This window comes from Salvelinus sp. IW2-2015, linkage group LG33 (genome assembly GCF_002910315.2).
Source record: "Salvelinus sp. IW2-2015 linkage group LG33, ASM291031v2, whole genome shotgun sequence".
NCBI classification, from domain to species: domain Eukaryota; kingdom Metazoa; phylum Chordata; class Actinopteri; order Salmoniformes; family Salmonidae; genus Salvelinus; species Salvelinus sp. IW2-2015.
Genome location: NC_036872.1, coordinates 1,976,072 through 1,998,551, shown reverse-complemented (window position 1 = coordinate 1,998,551; position 22,480 = coordinate 1,976,072). Strand labels below are relative to the sequence as shown.

The 22,480-nt window shown below is 43.7% G+C and overlaps 2 protein-coding genes across 3 annotated transcripts in view; both read right to left on the bottom strand.

The window, feature by feature from the left end:
• The window catches only part of LOC111957531 (glutamate receptor ionotropic, delta-2), a 705,651-nt gene that overhangs the window by 418,476 nt on the left and 264,695 nt on the right, over nt 1-22,480 (bottom strand). The window lies entirely within an intron of this gene.
• LOC111957534 (RPE-retinal G protein-coupled receptor-like) overlaps nt 1-22,480 on the bottom strand; it is a 46,897-nt gene that overhangs the window by 19,817 nt on the left and 4,600 nt on the right. Inside the window, exons 2-3 of the mRNA XM_023978388.3 lie at nt 19,375-19,531; nt 17,909-18,030 (exon numbers count right to left, since the gene is read on the bottom strand). Of these exons, the coding sequence (XP_023834156.1) occupies nt 17,909-18,030; nt 19,375-19,531 (279 nt within the window). The remainder of the gene's footprint in view (nt 1-17,908; nt 18,031-19,374; nt 19,532-22,480) is intronic.

The following is a 22,480-nucleotide window of genomic DNA, read 5'->3' as shown; positions in this document are numbered from 1 at the left end:
AGTGTCTCCTGACCGCTCCTGTCTCAGCCTCCAGTATTTATGCTGCAGTAGTTTATGTGTCGGGGGCTAGGGTCAGTTGGTTACCTGGAGTACTTCTCCTGTCTTATCCAGTGTCCTGTGTGAATTTAAGTATGCTCTCTCTAATTCTCTCGTTCTCTCTTCTCTCTTGAGAACCTGAGCCCTAGGACCATACGTCAGGACTACCGGGCATGATGACACCTTGCTGTCCCCAGTCCGCCTGGCCTTGCTGCTATTCCAGTTTCAACTGTTCTGCCTGCGGTTACGGAACCCCTACCTGTCCCAGACCTGCTGTTTTCAACTCTTAATGATCGCTATGAAAAGCCAACAGATTTATTCCTGATTATTATTTGACCATGCTTGTCATTTATGAACATTTTGAAAATCTTGGCTCTCTGATTTTCTCCTTCTCTCTTTCTTTCTCTCGGAGGACCTGAGCCCTAGGACCATACGTCGGACTACCGGCCGTGGTGACTCCTTGCTGTCCCCAGTCCGCCTGGCCTTGCTGCTATTCCAGTTTCAACTGTTCTGCCTGCGGTTATGGAACCCCTACCTGTCCCAGACCTGCTGTTTTCAACTCTTAATGATCGGCTATGAAAAGCCAACTGAGATTTATTCCTGATTATTATTTGACCATGCTTGTCATTTATGAACATTTTGAAAATCTTGGCTCTCTCTGATTTTCTCCTTCTCTCTTTCTTCTCTCGGAGGACCTGGGCCCTAACCATGCGTCGGGACTGCCGCCCATGGTGACTCCTTGCTGTCCCCAGTCCGCCTGGCCTTGCTGCTATTCCAGTTTCAGCTGTTCTGCCTGCGGTTATGGAACCGCCACCTGTCCCAGACCTGTTGTTTTTCAACTCTTGATGATCGGCTATGAAAAGCCAACTGAAAATTATTCATGATTATTATTTGACCATGCTTGTCACTTATGAACATTTTTGAACATCTTGGCATAGTTCTGTTATAATCTCCACCCGCACAGCCAGAGAGGACTGGCCACCCCTCATAGCCTGGTTCCTCTCTAGGTTTCTTCCTAGGTTTTGGCCTTTCTAGGGAGTTTTTCCTAGCCACCGTGCTTCTACACCTGCATTACTAGCTGTTTGGGGTTTTAGGCTGGGTGTCTGTACAGCACTTCGAGATATTAGCTGATGTACGAAGGGCTATATAAAATAAAATTGATTGATTGATTGAAAAAACACCAACCGCAGAATATTTATGTGGAACATTTGTCAATATCAAATCAATCAGGGTAGATTTATCTGGGCATTTAAGATTTGGGCGAGTGGGTGAGTTAATCAACTGGGTAAGATTCATAGAATTACAAAACATTTTTAAATCATCAGACACCGGCTTTAACCAACACCAGTTGAGATCACCAATCAAGATCATTTCACTGTAAAGAAGTTTAGACATAAGGTGCGTCAAAGAAGAAAATGCATCACCGAGAGCAGAGGGGGGTCTATAACAGCCAATCACAGTTATAGAGCGGCCCTTTGAAACCTCAATATTCAAAGCAAGAAATTCCAACTGTTTACAAATAGTTTCAGACTTTGCCACACTTACATGGAATTTAGATTTTACATATATAGCCACACCCCCACCTTTCTTAACCCGATCAGTGCGATAAACATTGTAACCACTTATACAAATATCCTTATCAAAAACAGACTTGCTGAGCCAGGTTTCAGAAAACACAATTACATCAGCATCAGTTGATTTAGCCCAAATCCTAACCCCATCAATTTGACAACAGGCTGCATACATTGAAATTAAAAATACCAAAACCAGATCTTGATTTAAAATCAGAGGGGGTTTGGAGACATTGCAGCACAGGGCCAGGGTTAGGTTGCACGTTACCTGATATCAACAAAAGAAGAATAACTAGGCACCTCTGTTTAATAACCTTGCACGGCTTCTCTTTTTTAAGAGACCTACTGCAAGCGAATTCTACAAGTAAGTTTCCAGACAATACAAAACAGTCATTTAAAACCATTAGACTTTGGTAGTGACACAAATTCGTACTGTTCACACCATGCCACAAATGCATCGGCACTTGGACGAGTGGACCGAGTAAAAAAGAGCGAGTTCCTGCCGACAAAATGTCTAATGGACGGGAGAGCACATTGTCAGATGTACTCACCCTGCGACAATGTTCGTTTTCTCCAGAGTTCAGTAAAGTAAGTGCACAAAGCAATACCACGTAAATTGTCATTTTCTCTGACAAAATGAGAGAGAGGGACAGCGTGTATGTATGAGTCTGAATGTGAGTGTTTGCGCGTGTGAGTAGATTGGGTGTTGAGGGCGATAGAGAGAACGGGTTGGGGATTGTTGAGCTGCCACTGACAGCCAGGCGAAGAGCAAAAAGGAGCAGCTTGGACAAGACACTCCGCGGACGAAGGAGGAACTCAGGCCAGCCAGAGATAGGGTTACTTTGGTAAACTTCAAGTAATGAAGTACCGAGTTGAGGAGGACCCGTAATCTTTACACCAGCAAAAATAAAATAGTTTGCACTACACAACAACGAAGTTACGCAACCATAAATAAATTGGTTATTAGTAGGTTAAAATGTACTAGTCACAGACAAACGACTTGACATGCTGCCATCTTGGGAACCTTTTAACCTGGAGTGTAGACTGGAGCTGAAGCACAGCAACGGCAGGGTGACAGGTGAGGTGAGTAGCATGGGCCCACTGAAGAATTTCAGAGCAAACTGAATCTGGCATGAACTGAGCCTTACAAGGACCGTTTCCTGGACCAGACTGGTTCAGCTGAGCCTGACGAACTAGGGACTCGATCTCCCAGGAGACAGCAGCAATGATGCAGGAGGATGGTATAATGGTTTCTGGCTTGGTACCTGTGTTGTCTGCGGTGAACTGATGGAAGAAAGTGTCAGGCATGGTATTCTTAGATCTGGGGTGAGAAAGATTATATAACCTGCTACTGGTGAGGGGACCTCCAGGCTGGAGGTCAATAGCACAGTCGTACGAGCGATGAGGCGGCAGAGACGGGGTGTGGTGCTTACTGAACACAGGAGGTAAACTGTGATACTCTGGAGGAACAGAAGACAGGTCCGGGGGTTCTGGAATGGACTGGGGTACAGACAAGGCAGGTGGAAGGACAGAATGTAGACAATTGTAATGACAAAATGTACTCCAAGTAGTAACCCTCCTGGTGGTCCAGTCAATCTGTGGGTTGTGTAGTTTTAACCATGGATGGCCCAGAACCAGAGGAGAATAGGGACTGTTGATTATGTGGAAACTGATCTTTTCTTGGTGATTACGAGAAAGACGCAGGATGACTGGAACGGTTTTATCACAGACACGGGAGAGAAGCTTACCATTGAGAGCGTAGGCATCGAGAGGTGAATTAAGTGGAACAGTGTCCAGGCCCAACTGGTTGACAACACCTCGGTCCAAAAAGCTCTCGTAGGCACCTGAATCTATAAGAGCAGCTAGAGGAAAAGCCTGACTCTGCCACACAAGGTTGGCCTCAAACAGGGGTCTGAGGGAAGATGGGCGATTTGACCCAATAGTATTTTTCCCATATCGCCCGAGGCTTTTCTTACTGGATGCAGGGAACAAGTGGAAACCAGGTGACCAACCTGGCCACAGTATAGACAGCTCCTAGTATCGACACACCGCTGCCTCTCCTCTGGAGATAGACTGGTCCGGCCGAGCTGCATGGGTTCAGAACATGTCTGGGGTTGGGATACAGTCAAAGGAAAATAACAAGGCACTGAAGCACATGTTAAGGAACTTGCAACCTTAACTACCATCTCCCTCCGCCGCTCCCGGAGACGGTTATCAATGCAGATAGTGAGAGAAATTAGTTCATCGAGATCATCAGGCTCAACCCTGGACACCAAATCGTCTTTTAGTGTCTCAGTGAGTGAGTTCCGGAATGCTCCCTGAAGAGACTCCTCATCCCAGCTGCTCTCTGCGGCGAGGGTGTGGAACTCACATGCCATTTCAGCAACACTCTGGGAGCCTTAACGGAGGGACAGGAGTCGTTTAGCAGCGTCCTTTCCGCAAAACGGGTGGTCGAAAACCTTCCTCATCTCCTCCGTGAATCTACTATAGGAGAAGCAAATGGTTGACTGTCTCTCCCACACAGCAAAGGCCCAGGAAAGAGCTGCTCCACAGAGGCAACCAAAACAAAATCATGTCTCGTTCATTAGCATAAGTGTAGGGCTGTTGCTCAAATACTAGTGAACATTGAACCAAAAAGGCTCTGCAGGTTCCGAGATTACCATCGAAGCGCTCTGGAGTTGAACAAACAGCTCCCGGGCGGAGAGGAGGGACTTGGAACAGGTTGTGAGGTTTGGGCGAAGGTTTCACTCTGTAGGACAGACAGGTTCCGTGAAAACTCATTGATAGTCTCCAGAAGGGTTTTAAGAGCTTGGTCATGTTGACTGAGCAGGGCGCCTTGACCAATGAGCATTTGGTGGAGAGTATCCAAGTCTGCTGGGTTCAAATCTTGGCCAGATTGTACTGTTACGCGGAGCAGCACAAGGGAACCCAAACGCAGACTCAGACGAGGAAACAGAGATGAATGAATCAAGGTATTTATTGTAACACAGGGAGATATGGAGCGCAGATCTGGGGAAGCTTGGATGAGTTGTAGGAAGCCAGATGTGGAGGCTGAAGTTGGAGTGTGCTGGGTTGGGACATGTCCGGAGGGGAATCCAAGGGAGTGGTGGTGTGGTGAGTTCAGAACAGGGTAGCAGGGTGGTGAGATGTGGAACAGCAGACAGGAGCCAGAGCAGCAAAACTGCAGTGAGAGGATAAACAGTGTCAAGCAGGGAAACAGGTACAGCAGGGTAACTGGATCTTGAATAATAATAATGGCTAGAAGCATAAACTGACTGAGCAGAGTTTACGATCTGGCAGAGTGGAAGTGGCCGAACTGAGTGTTTGTAGAGGTCTCCATAATGGAACGAGTTGCAGCTGGTAGGGATCTGCTCTGACTCAAGCACACAATCACACACAAACAGAAAGGGAGGGAGAGGGAGAGAGAGTGTACTGGGGGAATGGCTGCAGGTCAAGCAAACAGCAGATGACCACTAGGGGGTTTGGCAGGAGCAGATGTGTTACCCTATTTGGTAAAAGCCAAGTCCATATTATGGCAAGAACAGCTCAAATAAGCAAAGAGAAATGACAGTCCATCATTACTTTAAAAAACCTCTTAAAACCTCTACTTCATCACCATCCCTGATCCGGGAGCATCCTCATCAGTAAAAAGCTGACTAGCATAGCCTAGCATAGCGCCACAAGTAAATACTAGCATATAAATATCATGAAATCACAAGTCCAATACAGCAAATGAAAGATACACATCTTTTGAATCCAGCCATCATTTCCGATTTTTAAAATGTTTTACAGCGAAAACACTATGTATTTCTATTAGCTAACCACAATAGCAAAAGACTCAACCGCATATTTTCACCATTTTTTTACCGCATAGGTAGCTATCACAAAACTGACCAAATAGAGATATAATTAGTCACTAACCAAGAAACAACTTCATCAGATGACGAGTCTTATAACAGTTATACAATAAATCTATGTTTTGTTCGAAAATGTGCATATTTGAGGTATAAATCATAGTTTTACATTGCAGCCACCATAAAAAATAGCATCAAAGCAGCCAGAATAATTACAGAGAGCAACGTGAAATACTAAATACTCTTCATAAAACATTTATGAAAAATACATGGTGTACAGCAAATGAAAGATAAACATCTTGTGAATCCAGACAATATTTCCGATTTTTTAAGTGTTTTACAGCGAAAAACACATATAGCATTATATTAGCTTACCACAATAGCCAAACACACAACCGCATTCATTCACCGCAAAGGTAGCGATCGCAAAAAAACAGCAAAAGATATAAAATGAATCACTAACCTTGACCAACTTCATCAGATGACAGTCCTATAACATCAGGTTATACAATACACTTATGTTTTGTTCGAAAATGTGCATATTTTGAGCTGCAAACCGTGGTTATACATTGTGAATATATAGCATCGATTCACCAGAATCTCCGTAGATATTTTGGACAGTCACCTAATCTAATCAAAGAACTCATCTTAAACTTTACAAAAAAATACTTTGGACAGCAAATGAAAGATACACTAGTTCTTAATGCAATCGCCGTGTTAGATTTTTAAAAATAACTTTACCATAACAAACAGCTTACGTTATAGCGAGACAGCGCCCGCAAAAGGAAGGAAAATACGACTAAACATTTTCCACAGAAATACGAAATAACATCATAAATGGTTCTTACTTTTGCTGAGCTTCCATCAGAATCTTGTACAAGGAGTCCTTTGTCCAGAATAAATCGTTGTTTGGTTTTAGAATGTCCTCTTCTCCTGTTTGAATTAGCAACCTTAGCTAGCCAAGTGGCGCGAAGATGTCCATCTTCACCTAACGCAGAGAACGGAAAACTCCAAAACTCCGATAAACGTTGAATACTCTGATAAACTATATTGAAAAAACATACTTTACGATGATATTATCACATGTATCAAATAAAATCAAAGCCGGAGATATTAGCCGTCTATACCGAACGCTTTTCAGAAGCCAATGCTGATGTCCTTCCCGCGCCTTCGAAGACAATGAAATTGTGGTCACGTCATTCCAAGAGCTCTTGTTCAACCTCAGATCAAGCTAGACACCATGCATAATAATATGCATATTGTACGATCTAGAATAGAGTACGAGGCAGTTTAATTTGGGCACGATTTTTTACAAAGTGGAAATAGCGCCCCCATATTGACAAGAAGTTAAGGATCAGACCCTTTTTTCAATTTTCGCCTAAAAGGACATACCCAAATCTACCTATAGCTCAGGACCTGAAGCCAGGATATGCATATTCTTGATACCATTTGAAAGGAAACCCTATGAAGTTTGTGGAAATGTGAAATGAATGTAGGAGAATATAACACATTAGACCAGGTAAAAGATAATCCACAGATTTTTTTCATTTTCTTTGGTACCATCATCTTTGAAATGAAGAGAAAGGCCATAATGTATTATTCCAGCCCAGACGAAATATAGATTTTGGCCACCAGATGGCAACAGTGTATGCTAAAAGTTTCAGACTGATCCAATGAACCATTGCATATCTCTTCAAAATGTTGTATCAAGATTGCCCAAATGTGCCTAATTGGTTTATTAATACATTTTCAAGATCATAATTGTGCACTCTCCTCCAACAATAGAATGGTATTATTTCACTGTAATAGCTACTGTAAACTGGACAGTGCAGTTAGATGAACTTCTTATGGCTGGGATCCCGTTAACTTCTTTCAGCTAGGGGCCAGAATTTTTATGTTTGGAAAAATAACGTTCCCAAGGTAAACAGACTATTTCTCAGGTCCAGATGCTAGAATATGCATATAATTGACAGATTAGGATAGAAAACAGTCTAAAGTTTCCAAAACTGTCAAAATATTGTCTGTGAATATAACATAACTGAATTTGCAGGCGAAAACTTGAGGAATTCCAACCCGGAAGTGCCTTTTATTTGGAAAAGTCCCTGTTCCGTTGCCTGCCCCTCCTCCATTTAAAGGGGTATCAACCAGATTCCTTTTCCAATGGCTTCCTCAGGCTGTGACCAGGCTTTAGACATAGTTTAAAGCTTTTATTTTAAAAATGAGCGAGATTTTTCAAAACGCGTCAGGTGTCCTTTGATTAGTTCCTGCGCGCGAGAGATGTAGCTCGACAATTTCTTTCTCTGTAGTATTGAATAGGTTACCGTCCGGTTGAAATATTATCGATTATGTATGTTAAAACTTCTTGTCAATACGGGGGCGCTGTTTTCACTTTGAAAAAAATCGTGCCCAAATGAAACGGCCTCGTACTCTGTTCTAGATCATACAATATGCATATTATTATTACTATTGGATAGAAAACACTCAGAAGTTTCTAAAACTGTTTGAATTATATCTGTGAGTAAAACAGAACTCATTTTGCAGCAAACTTCCATACAGGAAGTGATAAATCTGAAAACGAGGCTCTGTTTCAGGGCCTGCCTATTCAACTGGCTTTTATTTATCGATATGCATGCACTTCATACGCCTTCCACTAGATGTCAACAGGCAGTGGAAGGTGGAATGGGGTGTCTAGCTTGATCTGAGGCCGAACAAGAGCTTTTGGAGTGACAGGTCCGGTATTTTCTTTGTCTTCGACGGCGCGCGTTCGGTATAGACGGCGAATATCTCCGGCTCTGATTTTATTTGATACATATGATAATAACATCATAAAGTAGGTTTTTCCAGAAGGTGGAAAGTTTTAAGTTCCTCGGTGTACACATCACGGACAAACTGAACTGGTCCACCCACACAGACAGCGTTGTGAAGAAGGCGCAGCAGCGCCTCTTCAACCTCAGGAGGCTGAAGAAATTCGGCTTGTCACCAAAAGCACTCACAAACTTCTACAGATGCACAATCGAGAGCATCCTGTCGGGCTGTATCACCGCCTGGTACGGCAACTGCTCCGCCCACAACCGTAAGGCTCTCCAGAGGGTAGTGAGGTCTGCAGAACGCATCACCAGGGGCAAACTACCTGCCCTCCAGGACACCTACACCACCCGATGTCACAGGAAGGCCATAAAGATCATCAAGGACAACAACCACCCAAGCCACTGCCTGTTCACCCCGCTATCATCCAGAAGGCGAGGTCAGTACAGGTGCATCAAAGCAGGGACCGAGAGACTGAAAAACAGCTTCTATCTCAAGGCCATCAGACTGTTAAACAGCCACCACTAACATTTAGCGGCCGCTGCCAACATACTGACTCAACTCCAGCCACTTTAAAAATGGGAATTGATGGAAATTATGTAAAAATGTACCACTAGCCACTTTAAGCAATGCCACTTAATACAATGTTTACATACCCTACATTACCCATCTCATATGTATATATACTGTACTCTATATCATCTACTGCATCTTGCCATCTTTATGCAATACATGTACCACTAGCCACTTTAAACTATGCCACTTTATGTTTACATACCCTACAGTACTCATCTCATATGTATATACCGTACTCTATACCATCTACTGCATCTGCCATGCCGTTCTGTACCACCACTCATTCATATATCTTTATGTACATATTCTTTATCCCTTTACACTTGTGTGTGTGTGTAAGGTAGTAGTGTGGAATTGTTAGGTTAGATTACTGTTGGTTATTACTGCATTGTCGGAACTAGAAGCACAAGCATTTCGCTACACTCGCATTAACATCTGCTAACCATGTGTATGTGACTAATAAAATTTGATTTGATTTGATTTGATTTTTTCAACCGAGTTTTATCAGTTTATTCAACGTTTATTGGGACTTTTGGAGTTTTCCGTTCTTTGCGCCAAGAGAGGATGGGAATGTTAGCAACCTTGGCTAGCATTGTGGCGCGAATTCGACAGAACAAATGGACATTCTAAAACCAAACCACGATTTATTCTGGAAATAGGACTCCTTGTACAACATTCTGATGGAAGCTCAGCAAAAGTAAGACATTTATGATGTTATTTCGTATTTCTGTGAAATATGTTGATGTCTATTCTCCGCCGTGTTGGTGAGCACTGTCTCACAATAACCCAAGCTGTATGTTGTGGTAAAGTTATTTTTAAAAATCTAACACAGCGGTTGCATTAAGAACCAGTGTATCTTTCATTTGCCATYCAACAAGTATTTTTATGTAAAGTTTATGATGAGTTCTTTGGTCAGATTCTCAATTTAATTGAGCAGACAACAGAATAGCCTACCTTATTGGCACTAGCGGAGAGCATCGGCCATATCCCCTGTGAGTGAGCACGCACTGTGCATATTCACTCTTTAACATTGTTGGGTCAGTGCCACTAAAAGTTTTTTTTATGGACAATAATTTCCTCGTCCAGTTTAGATGGACCTCATTGTATTTGTGTCTCCCCTTATTGTATGCCTATTATATGGACAGTGTTGTTTTTATTGATATGTTTGTCGTATTAAAAAATATTCTGCTTATGCTTCTGGTCCTGTATCACACATTCATGAAAATAGTCATGGCCTCTAAACCGTCAAGCTGCATACTGGACCCTATTCCAAATAACCTACTGAAAGAGCTACTTCCTGTGTTGTGCAGAAACTCACTGCCTTCCTGAAGACAAATAATGAATACAAAATGCTTCAGTCTGGTTTTAGACCCCATCATAGCACCGAGACTGCCCTCGTGAAGGTGGTAAATTACCTTTTAATAGCGTCATACCAAGGTTCTGCATCTGTCCTCGTGCTCCTGCTTTTGACACCATCGATCACCACATTCTTTTGGAGGGATTATACACCCTAATTGGTCTACACGGACAAGTTCTTGCCTGGTTTAGATCTTATCTGTCGGAAAGATATCAGTTCGTCTCTGTGGATGGATTGTCCCATGAAAAATAATTTGTAACTTTTGGCATTCCTCAAGGTTCGTATTAGGACCACTATTGTTTTCACTATATATTCTACCTCTTGGTGATGTCATTCGGAAACACAATGTCAACTTTCACTCCAATGGGGACGACACAGCTGTACATTTCAATGAAACATGATGAAGCCCCAAAATTGCCTACCTTTTAAGCCTATGTTTCAGACATAAGGAAGTGGATGGCGGCAAACATTGTACTTCTAAACTCAGACAAAATAAAGATGCTAGTTCTAGGTCCCAAGAAACAAAGATCTGCTGTTGGATCTGACAATTAATCTTGATGGTTGTACAGTCGTCTAAAATAAAACAGAAGGACCTCTGCATTACCCCTGGACCCTGATCTCTCTTTTGATGAACAATCAAGAATATTTCAAGGACAGCTTTTTTCCATCTTCCGAAAATGGCAAAAATCTGACATTTTTGTCAAAAAATTATGCAGAAAAGCTCATCCATGTTTCTGTCACTTCTAGATTAGACTACTGCAATGCTCTACTCTCCGGATAAAGCATTAAATAAACTTCAGTTAATGCTAAACACGGCTGCTAGAATCCTGACCGGCTCCCCTCTCTCCACTGGGATTCTCTGCCTCTGACCCTATTACGGGGGCTGAGTCACTGGCTTACTGGTGCTCTTTCATGCCGTCCCTAGGAGGGGTGCGTCACTTGAGTGGGTTGAGTCACAGACGTGATCATCCTGTCTGGTTTTGTGCCCCCTCGAGCTCATGCGGTGGAGATCTTTGTGGGCAATACTCAGCCTTGTCTCAGGGCAGTAAGTTGGTGGTCTATTAATATCCCTCTAGTGGTGTGGGGGCTGTGCTTTGGCAAAGTAGGTGGGGTTAAATCAAATCAAATTTTATTAGTCACATGCGCTGAATAAAACAGGTGTAGGTAGACCTTACAGTGAAATGCTTACTTACAAGGCCCTAACCAACAATACAGTTTCAAAAAATACAGATAAGAATAAGAGATTAAAGTAACAAGTAATTAAAGAGCAGCAGTGAAATAACAAGAGCGAGACTACAGTTGAAGCGGAAGTTTACATACACTTAGGTTGGAGTCATTAAAACTGTTTTTTCAAACACTCCACAAATTTCTTGTTAACAAACAACAGTTTTGGAAAGTCGGTTAGGACATCTACTGTGTGCATGACACAAGTAATTGTTCCAACAATTGTTTACAGACATATTATTTCACTTATAATTCACTGTATTACAATTCCAGTGGGTCAGACGTTTATCTGTACAAACCATAGTACGCAAGTCATACCGCTCAGGAAGGAGACGCGTTCTGTCTCCTAGAGATGAACATACTTTGGTGTGAAATGTGCAAATAAATCCCAGAACAACAGCAAAGGACCTTGTGAAGATGCTGGAGGAAACAGGTACAAACGTATCTATAACCACAGTAAAACAAGTCCTATATCGACATAACCTGAAAGGCCGCTCAGCAAGGAAGAAGCTACTGCTCCAAAACCGCCATAAAAAAGCCAGACTGCGGTTTGCAACTGCACATGGGGACAAAGATTGTACTTTTTGGAGAAATGTCCTCTGGTCTGATGAAACAAAAATAGAACTGTTTGACCATAATGACCATCGTTATGTTTGTAGGAAAAAGGGGGAGGCTTGCAAGCCAAAGAACACCATCCCAACCGTGAAGCGCGGGGTGGCAGCATCATGTTGTGGGGGTGCTTTGCTGCAGGAGGGACTGGTGCACTTCACAAAATAGATGGCATCATGAGGGAGGAAAATTATGTGGATATATTGAAGCAACATCTCAAGACATCAGTCAGGAAGTTAAAGCTTGGTCGCAAATGGGTCTTCCAAATGGACAATGACCCCAAGCATTCTTCCAAAGTTGTGGCGAACTGGCTTAAGGACAACAAAGTCAAGGTATAAGAGTGGCCATCACAAAGCCCTGACCTCAATCCTATAGAAAATTTGTGGGCAGAACTGAAAAAGCGTGTGCGAGCAAGGAGGCCTACAAGCCTGACTCAGTTACACCTTCTCTGTCAGGAGGAATGGGCAACAATTCACCCAATTTATTGTGGGAAGCTTGTGGAAGGCTACACAAAATGTTTAACCCAAGTTAAACAATTTAAAGGCAATGCTACCAAATGCTAATTGAGTGTATGTAAACTTCTGACCCACTGGCAATGTGATGAAAGAAATAAAAGCTGAAATAAATCATTCTCTCTACTATTATTCTGACATTTCACATTCTTAAAATAAAGTGCTGATCCTAACTGACCTAAGACAGGGAATTATTACTAGGATTAAATGTCAGGAATTGTGAAAAACTCAGTTTAAATGTATTTGGCTAATGTAAACCTTTGACTATTTGACTAGATGTTCAGGAGTCTTATGGCTTGGGGGTAGAAGCTGCTTAGAATTCCTCTTGGACGTGCGATAGCAGAGAGAACAGTTTATGACGAGGTTGGCTGGAGTCTTTGACAATTTTTAGGGCCTTCCTTTGACACTGGTATAGAGGTCCTGGACGACAGGAAGCTTGGCGCCAGTGATGTACTGGGCGGTTTGCACTACCCTCTGTAGGGCCTCGGATGCCGAGCAGTTGCCATACCAGTCAGTGATGTAACCACTCAGGATGCTCTCGATGGTGCAGCTGTAGAACCTTTTGAGGATCTGAGGACCCATGCCAATCTTTTCAGTCTCCTGAGGGAGAATAGGTTTTGTCGTGCCCTCTTCATGACTGTCTTGGTGTTCTTGGACCATGTTAGTTTGTTGTTGATGTGGACACCAAGGAACTTGAAGCTCTCAATCTGCTCCATTGCAGCCCCGTCGATGAGAATGAGGGCGTGCTCGGGCCTCTTTTTCCTGTAGTCCACAATCATCTCCTTTGTCTTGATCACGTTGAGGGAGAGGTTGTTGTCCTGGCACCACACGACCAGGTCTCTGACCTCCTCCCTATAGGCTGTCTCGACGTTGTCGGTGATCAGGCCTACCACTGTTGTGTCATCTGCAAACTTAATGATGGTGTTGGAGTTGTGCCTGGCCATGCAGTCATGGGTGAACAGGGAGTACAGGAGGGGACTGAGCATGCACCTGAGGGGCCCTGTGTTGAGGGTCAGTGTGGCGGATGTGTTGTTACCTACCCTTACCACCTGGGCTTGGCCCGTCAGGAAGTCCAGGATCCAGTTGCAGAGGGAGGTGTTAAGMCCCAGGGTCCTTAGCTTATTGATGAGCTTTGAGGGCACTATGGTGTTGAACGGTGGGCTGTAGTCAATGAAAAGCATTCTCACATAAGTGTTCCTTTTGTCCAGGTGGGAAAGGGCAGTGTGGAGTGCAATGGAGATCGCATCATCTGTGGATCTGATGGGGTGGTATGTAAATTGGAGTGGGTCTAGGGTTTCTGAGATGATGGTATTGATGTGAGCCATGACCAGCCTTTCCAGGCACTTCATGGCTACAGACGTCAGTGCTACGGATCGCTAGTCATTTAGGCAGGTTACCTTAGTGTTCTTGGGGACAGGTACTATGGTGGTCTGCATAAAACATGTTGGTATTACAGACTCGGAGAGGGAGAGGTTGAATATGTCAGTGAAGACACTTCCCAGTTGGTCAGCGCATGCTTGCAGTACACGTCCTGGTAATTCGTCTGGCCCTGCAGCCTTGTGAATGCTGACCAGTTTAAAGGTTGACTCACATTGGCTGCGGAGAGCGTGATCACAGTCGTCCGGAACAGCTGGTGCTCTTATGCATGTTTCAGTGTTTTTGCCTCAAAGCAAGCATAGAAGTAGTTTAGCTCGTCTGGTAGGCTCGTGTTACTGGGCAGCTCTCGGCTGTGCTTCCCCTTGTAGTCTGTAATGGTTTGCAAGCCCTGCCACATCCGACGAGCATCAGAGCCAGTGTAGGTCGATTCGATTTTAGTCCCGTATTGATGCTTTGCCTGTTTGATGGTTCGTCGGAGATCATAGCGGGATTTCTTATAAGCTTCCGGGTTAGAGTCCCACTCCTTGAAAGCSGCAACCCTAGCCTTAAGCTCAGTGKGGATGCTGTCTGTAATCCACGGCTTCTGGTTGGGGTATGTACGTACGGTCACTGTGGGGACGATGTCATCGATGCACTTATTGATGAAGCTAATGACTGATGTGGTGTACCCCTCAATGCCATCAGAGGAATTCCGGAACATATTCCACTCTGTGCTAGCAAAACAGTCCTGTAGCTGAGCATCTGCTTCATCAGTCCACTTTATTGATCTAGTCACTGGTGCTTCCTGCTTTAATTTTAGCTTGTAAGAGGGAATCAGGAGGATAGAATTATGGTCAGATTTGCCAAATGGAAAGCGAGGGAGAGCTTTGTATGTGTCTCTGTGTGTGGAGTATAGGTGYTCCAGAGTTATTTTTCCTCTGGTTGCACATTTAACATGCTTATAGAAATTTGCTATAAACGGATTTAAGTTTCCCTGCATTAAAACCTCTTGAAGCTAAGGGGCATAATTTATTTTGGTATGTAAACAGCTACAAAGAATACAGATGAAAACTCTCAATAGGTAGTGTGGTCTACAGCTTATCATGAGAAACTCTACCTGAGGTGAGCAATAGCTCAAGACTTCCTTAGATATCGTGCACCAGCTGTTGTTTACAAAATACCTAGACTGCCAACCCTTGTCTTACCAGACGCCTCTGTTCTATCCTGCCGGTACATCGTATAACCAGCCAGCTATATGTTGATGTTGTCGTCATTCAGCCACGACTCCATGAAGCATAAGATGTTAAAGTTTTTAATGTCCCGTTGGTAGTTTAATCTTCTGCGTAACTTGTCGATTTCATTGTCCAAAGATTGCACGTTTGCTAGCAGAATGGAGGGAAGTGGGGGTTTATTCGATCGCCTGCGAACTCTCAGAAGGCAGACGGACTTTCGGCCCATCTTTCTCCGCCTCCTCGTCACGCAGATCGGGGCCTGTTCCGTCGGGCTCGTCAGAATCGTGAAAGGAAAAAAAGAGGATTCTGCTAGTCCGTCGTGAGTAATCTCAGTCCTGTTATTTTAAATTATTTTCGGTCATAAGAGACGGTAACGGCAACATTATATACAAAATAAGTTTCAAACCACGCAAATAAGCGAACAAAAAACACAATCGGCTGGGGGCATGTAAAACATTTACATTTAGATTTAAGTCATTTAGCAGACGCTCTTATCCAGAGCGACTTACAAATTGGTGCATTCACCTTATGATATCCAGTGGAACAACCACTTTACAATAGTGCATCTAACTCTTTTAAGGGGGGGGGGGGGTTAGAAGGATTACTTTATCCTATCCTAGGTATTCCTTAAAGAGGTGGGGTTTCAGGTGTCTCCGGAAGGTGGTGATTGACTCCGCTGACCTGGCGTCGTGCTGTCTCTTATACACATCTAGATGTGTATAAGAGACAGCCTTTGGGGTGCCAGAGCAGCGAACAGTTTTGACTGGGCTGAGCGGGAACTGTACTTCCTCAGAGGTAGGGAGGCGAGCAGGCCAGAGGTGGATGAACGCAGTGCCCTTGTTTGGGTGTAGGGCCTGATCAGAGCCTGAAGGTACGGAGGTGCCGTTCCCCTCACAGCTCCGTAGGCAAGCACCATGGTCTTGTAYCGGATGCGAGCTTCAACTGGAAGCCAGTGGAGAGAGCGGAGGAGCGGGGTGACGTGAGAGAACTTGGGAAAGTTGAACACCAGACGGGCTGCYGCGTTCTGGATGAGTTGTAGGGGTTTAATGGCACAGGCAGGGAGCCCAGCCAACAGCGAGTTGCAGTAATCCAGACGGGAGATGACAAGTGCCTGGATTAGGACCTGCGCCGCTTCCTGCGTGAGGCAGGGTCGTACTCTGCGAATGTTGTAGAGCATGAACCTACAGGAACGGGTCACCGCCTTGATGTTAGTTGAGAACGACAGGGTGTTGTCCAGGATCACGCCAAGGTTCTTATCACTCTGGGAGGAGGACACAATGGAGTTGTCAACCGTGATGGCGAGATCATGGAACGGGCAGTCCTTCCCCGGGAGGAAGAGCAGCTCCGTCTTGCCGAGGTTCAGCTTGAGGTGGTGATCCGTCATCCACACTGATATGTCTGCCAGACATGCAGAGATGCGATTCACCACCTGGTTATCAGAGGGGGGAAAGCGTCTGCCATCTTCTCTGGCGCCATCTTATATCCTGCCTGGTTTGCCCTGTCCGGGGGTATCGTCGGACGGGGCCACAGTGTCCCCCGACCCACCGTGTCCCCCGACCCACCCATGTCTCAGTCTCCAGTATCTATGCTGCAATAGTCTAAGTGCTGAGGAGCTAGGGTCAGAGTGTTATATCTGGTGTAATTCTCCTGTCTTATCTGGTGTCCTGTGTAAATGTAAGTTTGCTCCCTAAATTCTCTCTCTCCCTCTCTCTTGTCCGGTAGAACTTGAGCACCAGGATCATGCCTTAGGACTACCTGGCCTGATGACTCCTGGCGTTCCCCAATTCACCTGGCCGTGCTGCTGCTCTAGTTTCAACTGTTCTGGTCAGAGCCTGGTTCCTCTCTAGGTTTCTTCCTAGGTTCCTGCCTTTCTAGGGAGTTTTTCCTAGTCACCATGCTTCTACATCTGCATTACTTGCTGTTTGGGGTTTTAGGCTGGGTTTCTGTATAGCACTTTGTGACATCTGCTGATGTAAAAAGGGCTTTACAAATCAATTTGATTGATATAAAGTGTAGTATCTGATATAGCCTATGCCTACTCTACACTATATGCGCTCAGCCATGCATTGAAGTCTTTTTTGCAAACAGTGATTGAGTTATATTATTCGCCTAACTGATGACTATTCAATCTAGGCAAGTAGGCAAAAAAATGTAAAAGCTCCAGGGCCTATGTCAATCTGGCCCTGGCCACATAATGTTGCTCTCTCTGACAGTAGCCTGGTTACTTCTGGTTGTTGTGGTACTGTATCTCTCTTATTGCTCTCTGATATATAGTTTGACAGAATCATGACACACAATAGAAAGTGTGTCAGTGTTAGTGTAATCTGCAGATTATGTATTCGTGAGAGTCATATGCATGGCTTTAATGACGTGACAACCTAACAGATTAATAGACTCCTAGGCTGAAGGCCAGATGGCCTCTTAGGACGCTGTGAGGCCAAAAGAGCAGCTGCACCCAAAGACTAGTTTATGGGCTCCCGAGTTGCGCAGCAGTCTAAGGCACGGCATCTCAGTGCAAGAGGCGTCACTACAGTCTGGTTCGAATCCAGGCTGTATCACATCCGGCCGTGATTGGGAGTCCCATAGGGCGGAGCACAATTGGCCCACCTTTGTCCGGGTTTGGCCGGGGTAGGCTGTTATTATAAATAAGAATTTGTTCTTAACTGACTTGCCTAGTTAAATAAAATAGTCCTATCTAGTGTGCATTTGTTGTTGGGGATGAGTGTATGTGGATATGTATGAGACTTAAAAGACCTATGAAACTCATTCCATTTACTTGTGCAGTACTGGTGATATCTGTCCCATGCGATGGCAGCAATGAAGTGGATGCTGGCGAGAGCTGTCACGAAACCCTGGAAGCCATGAGTCTGGCAGCCATCAGAGCCATAGGGCCAGTACCTGGAGAAGGACATAGTAAAGAGGGGGAAAGACAATACATTAGGCCTTAACATAGTCTATTTGTTCAGCTGGTTGTGAATTACTTTTACAATGCTCAACAAGCAATGGTTAGACTGTAGGGAAGGTCAGTGTCTTGTTTCTGAACTTTTGCATTGACCACGGTCATCTATTAATAACCATTTTGAATGTGAAGGGAATCCGGTGCCTGTTTTCATCCTAAATCACCTAGCCGGCAACGTCATCGTTCATCCCCCTGATTACAGAGTTCTAAATCCTCCGCCTTTACACAGCACAGTCCCCAGGAGGTCTGTTACATGTACTGTATGCCCTAAACCCTGTTGGTCTTTGKCCCGGCCTTATCGATCTACTACTCTAACACTACGCAGAGATATTGATGAGCCAATTGACTGCATTATGTCTGAGAGAGCGACAACCTCCTTTGCGTTGCTCCACTATAGACTATTGTAGGAATAGTATAGAACAGGGATCATCAACTAGATTCAGCCGCGGGCCAAGTTTTTATTGAGCGGATGGTCGGGGGCCGAAACATAATTCAAATAAGTTGTAGACTGCAAATTGACTGCAAGAAGCCAAAACAGATATATTGTTTGACTAAAACATAATAATTCCAAACCTTGCTTACATTTGTAAATGATCACGTGTCTCTCTATTATGCGTGGGCATACTTGGGAACAGATTTCTTAAATAAAAATCACTTGTAGTTAAATTCCTGGTGTTTTTAAGTCTATGTCCAACAATTAACTCTAGTGGTGTGGGGGGCTGTGCTTTGGCAAAGTGGGTGGGGTTATATCCTGCCTGTTTGGCCCTGTCCGGGGGCATTGTCGGATGGGGCCAAATTGTCTCCAGACCCCTCCTGTCTCAGCCTCCAGTATTTATGCTGCAGTAGTTTATGTGTCGGGGGGCTAGGGTCAGTCTGTTATATCTGGAGTATTTCTTCTGTCTTATCTGGTGTCCTGTGTGAATGTAAGTATGCTCCCTCAAATTCTCTCTCTCTTTCTCTCTTTTTCTCTCTTTCTTTCAGAGGACCTGAGCCCTAGGACCATGCCTCAGGACTACCTGGCCTAATGACTCCTTGCTGTACCCAGTCCACCTGGCCGTGCTGCTGCTCCAGTTTCAACTGTTCTGCCTGCGGCTATGGAACCCTGACCTGTTCACCGGATGTGCTACCTGTCCCAGACCTGCTGTTTCAACTCTCTAGAGACAGCAGGAGCGGTAGAGATACTCTGAATGATCGGCTATGAAAAGCCAACTGACATTTACTCCTGAGATGCCTGAGTAAATTAGGTGATTGAAAGGATTAGTAGGTTATATTACGTCACTCACCTCAGAAAGCTGGAGAAAGCGGCAATGGTTGCGTTCGCGGAGATGCCCATATCAGCCAATGCCAAGCTAAAGACTAGGAAATTGCTGGGGGTTCTCAGTTCTCTTATTTTTATGAAAGCAGCGACTGTCACAGCATTCAGGAAGAATCCCAGAAGACCTTTAGGGAACATAAAACAGAATAGGCTATAAACACAGCGGCAGTGCGCATAGCAAAGTACTCCAAAATGATTTCACCCACGGAGTTGAGAGCAGACTTTTAATACTTAAACCCTTAAGTTTGTCCTCTGTAGCGTGCCTTTGTTTGCTGAAATCCAAACTTTTTAATAAAATGTTAATCAAATACAACCATCAACTGTTTCCTTGTTGAGATTCAATTGGCACATGCGGATCTGTGCTGAGTTGCCATCTTAGAGCAACAGCAATGAGGAAACAGTCTGCAGTTGTATTTGTGAACTACCGGCTCGATTAGGTCTTCTGTAGCCATTTTTGAAATTGTGTTGTATACAGTACGAGTCAAAAGTTTGGACACACCTACTCATTCAAGGGTTTTTCTTTATTTTTACTATTTTCTACATTGTAGAACAATAGTGTAGACATCACAACTATGAAATAACACAAAAGTGTTAAACAAATCAAAATATATTTTATACTTGAGATTCTTCATAGTAGCCACCATTTGCCCTGATGACAGCTTTGCACACTCTTGGCATTCTCTCAAACAGCTTCATGAGGTAGTCACCTGGAATGCATTTCAATTAAAAGGTGTGCCTTGTTAAAAGTTAATTTATGGCAATCAGTTGTATTGTGACAGAGTAGAGGTGGTATACAGAAGATAGCCCTATTTGGTAAAAGACCAAGTCCATATTATTGCAAGAACAGCTCAAATAAGCAAAGAGAAACGACAGTCCATTACTTTAAAACATGAAGGTCAGTCAATACGGGAACATTTCTTCAAGTGCAGTCGCAAAAACCATCAAGTGCTATGATGAAACTGGCTCTCATGAGGACCGCCACAGGAATGGAAGACCCAGAGTTACTTCTGCTGCAGAGGATAAGTTCATTAAGGTTACCAGTCTCAGAAATTGCAGCACAAATAAATACTTCAGAGTTCAAGTAACAGACACATCTCAACATCAGCAGTTCAGAGGAGAATGCATGAATCAGGCCTTCATCGTCGAATTGCTGCAAAGAAACCACTACTAAAGGACACCAATAAGAAGAAGAGACTTGCTTGGGCCAAGAAAGTCAAGCAATGGACATTAGACCGGGGGAAATCTATCCTTGTTCGGATGAGTCCAAATTTGAGATTATTGGTTCCAACCGCGATGTCTTTGAGAGACGAAGAGTAGGTGAACGGATAATCTCGGCATGTGTGGTTCCCACCATGAAGCATGGAGGAGGTGTGATGGTGTGGGGGTGCTTTGCTGGTGACACTGTCTGTGATTTATTTAGAATTCAAGGCACACTTAACCAGCATGGCTGCCATAGCATTCTGCAGTGATACACCATCCCATCTGGTTTGAGCTTAGTGGGACTATCATTTGTTTTTCAACAGGACAATGACCCAACACACCTCCAGGCTGTGTAAGGGCTATTTGACCAAGAAGGATAGTGATGGAGTGCTTCATCAGATGAACTGGCCTCCACAATCACCCGACCACAACCCAATTGAGATGGTTTGGGATGATTTGGACCCCAGCGTGAAGGAAAAGCAGCCAACAAGTACTCTGCTCAGCATTTGTGGGAACTCCTTCAAGACTGTTGGAAAAGCATTCCAGATGAAGCTGGTTGAGAGAATGCCAAGAGTGTGCAAAGGTGTCATCAAGGCAAAGGGCTACTATGAAGAATCTCAAATAAATATATTTTGATTTGTTTAACACTTATTTTTTTTATCCTACATGATTTCATATGTTTTATTTCAGTTTTGATGTCTTCTCTATTATTCTACAATGTAAAAAAAATGTAAAAAATTAAGAACAACCCTTGAATGAGTAGGTGTCAACTTTTGACTMGTACTGTGCATTGGATAAAAGTAGAGACCAATGTTCCCTCTAATGTTTATTTTTTTTTACAGTGAACACTGTGTAACGCTCGTCTTTCTCCTCATCTGAAGAGGAGCAAGGATCGGACCAATATGCAGCGTAGTTTAAAGACATAATCACGTTTATTTAAACGAAGACGAAAAACACTTGAACAAACTACAAAATAACAAACGACGTGAACAGACCTGAACTTGAGAACAAAACACATGAACGCAAGAACAGGAAGGAACACACGAATTAAATAAACGAAACGAACGAAAACAGTCCCGTGTGGCATAAACACTGACACAGGAACAATCACACACAAACAAACGGTGAGAACAGCCTACCTTAATATGGTTCTCAATCAGAGGAAACGTAAAACACCTGCCCCTGATTGAGAACCATATCAGGCTAATTGAACATGAACCCAACATAGAAACACATAACATAGAATGCCCACCCAGCTCACGTCCTGACCAACTAAACAAAGACAAAACAAAGGAAATAAGGTCAGGAACGTGACACACTGAGGCTGTACTGTTACAGTTTTAGGCAGTAGCCAATGGGCTATTGAGGCTATTTGAGCATAATGTAGACCTATTAACAAAACTAATGGAGCAAATCCAATAACATTTTCACATGGAAATAGKTTTTGATTTCTAGGAGATAAGCTTTATGAGGTGTTCATTGCATGATACTTTTAAAAACATTTTTACATAAAAACATTTTTTTACTTGGTCTAACACCATGAGCCAAATAAGTCATTGTCATTGTATTGTGCTGTATGATGCAAGAAACCACTTTACAAAATAAAAGTAATTATTACCATACAGAGAATTAGACAATGTAGGCTACCCCTCTGCCTATTGGCTTATTTACATATTCAAGCCTGTCTCAAAATACAACACTGGCCCTTTAACTAAGACTAAGCTTTTTACCTGACTGGCTTTTCAATGAGCTTGAAGTGTAGCCTACACAATTTGTGCTCTTGTAGGCAGCCGTAACTCCCCATTTCTGACCTATACTTATCTATAACTGGGCTAATAACATGCTAACTAGCAAAGAATATCAACAAATGTGCA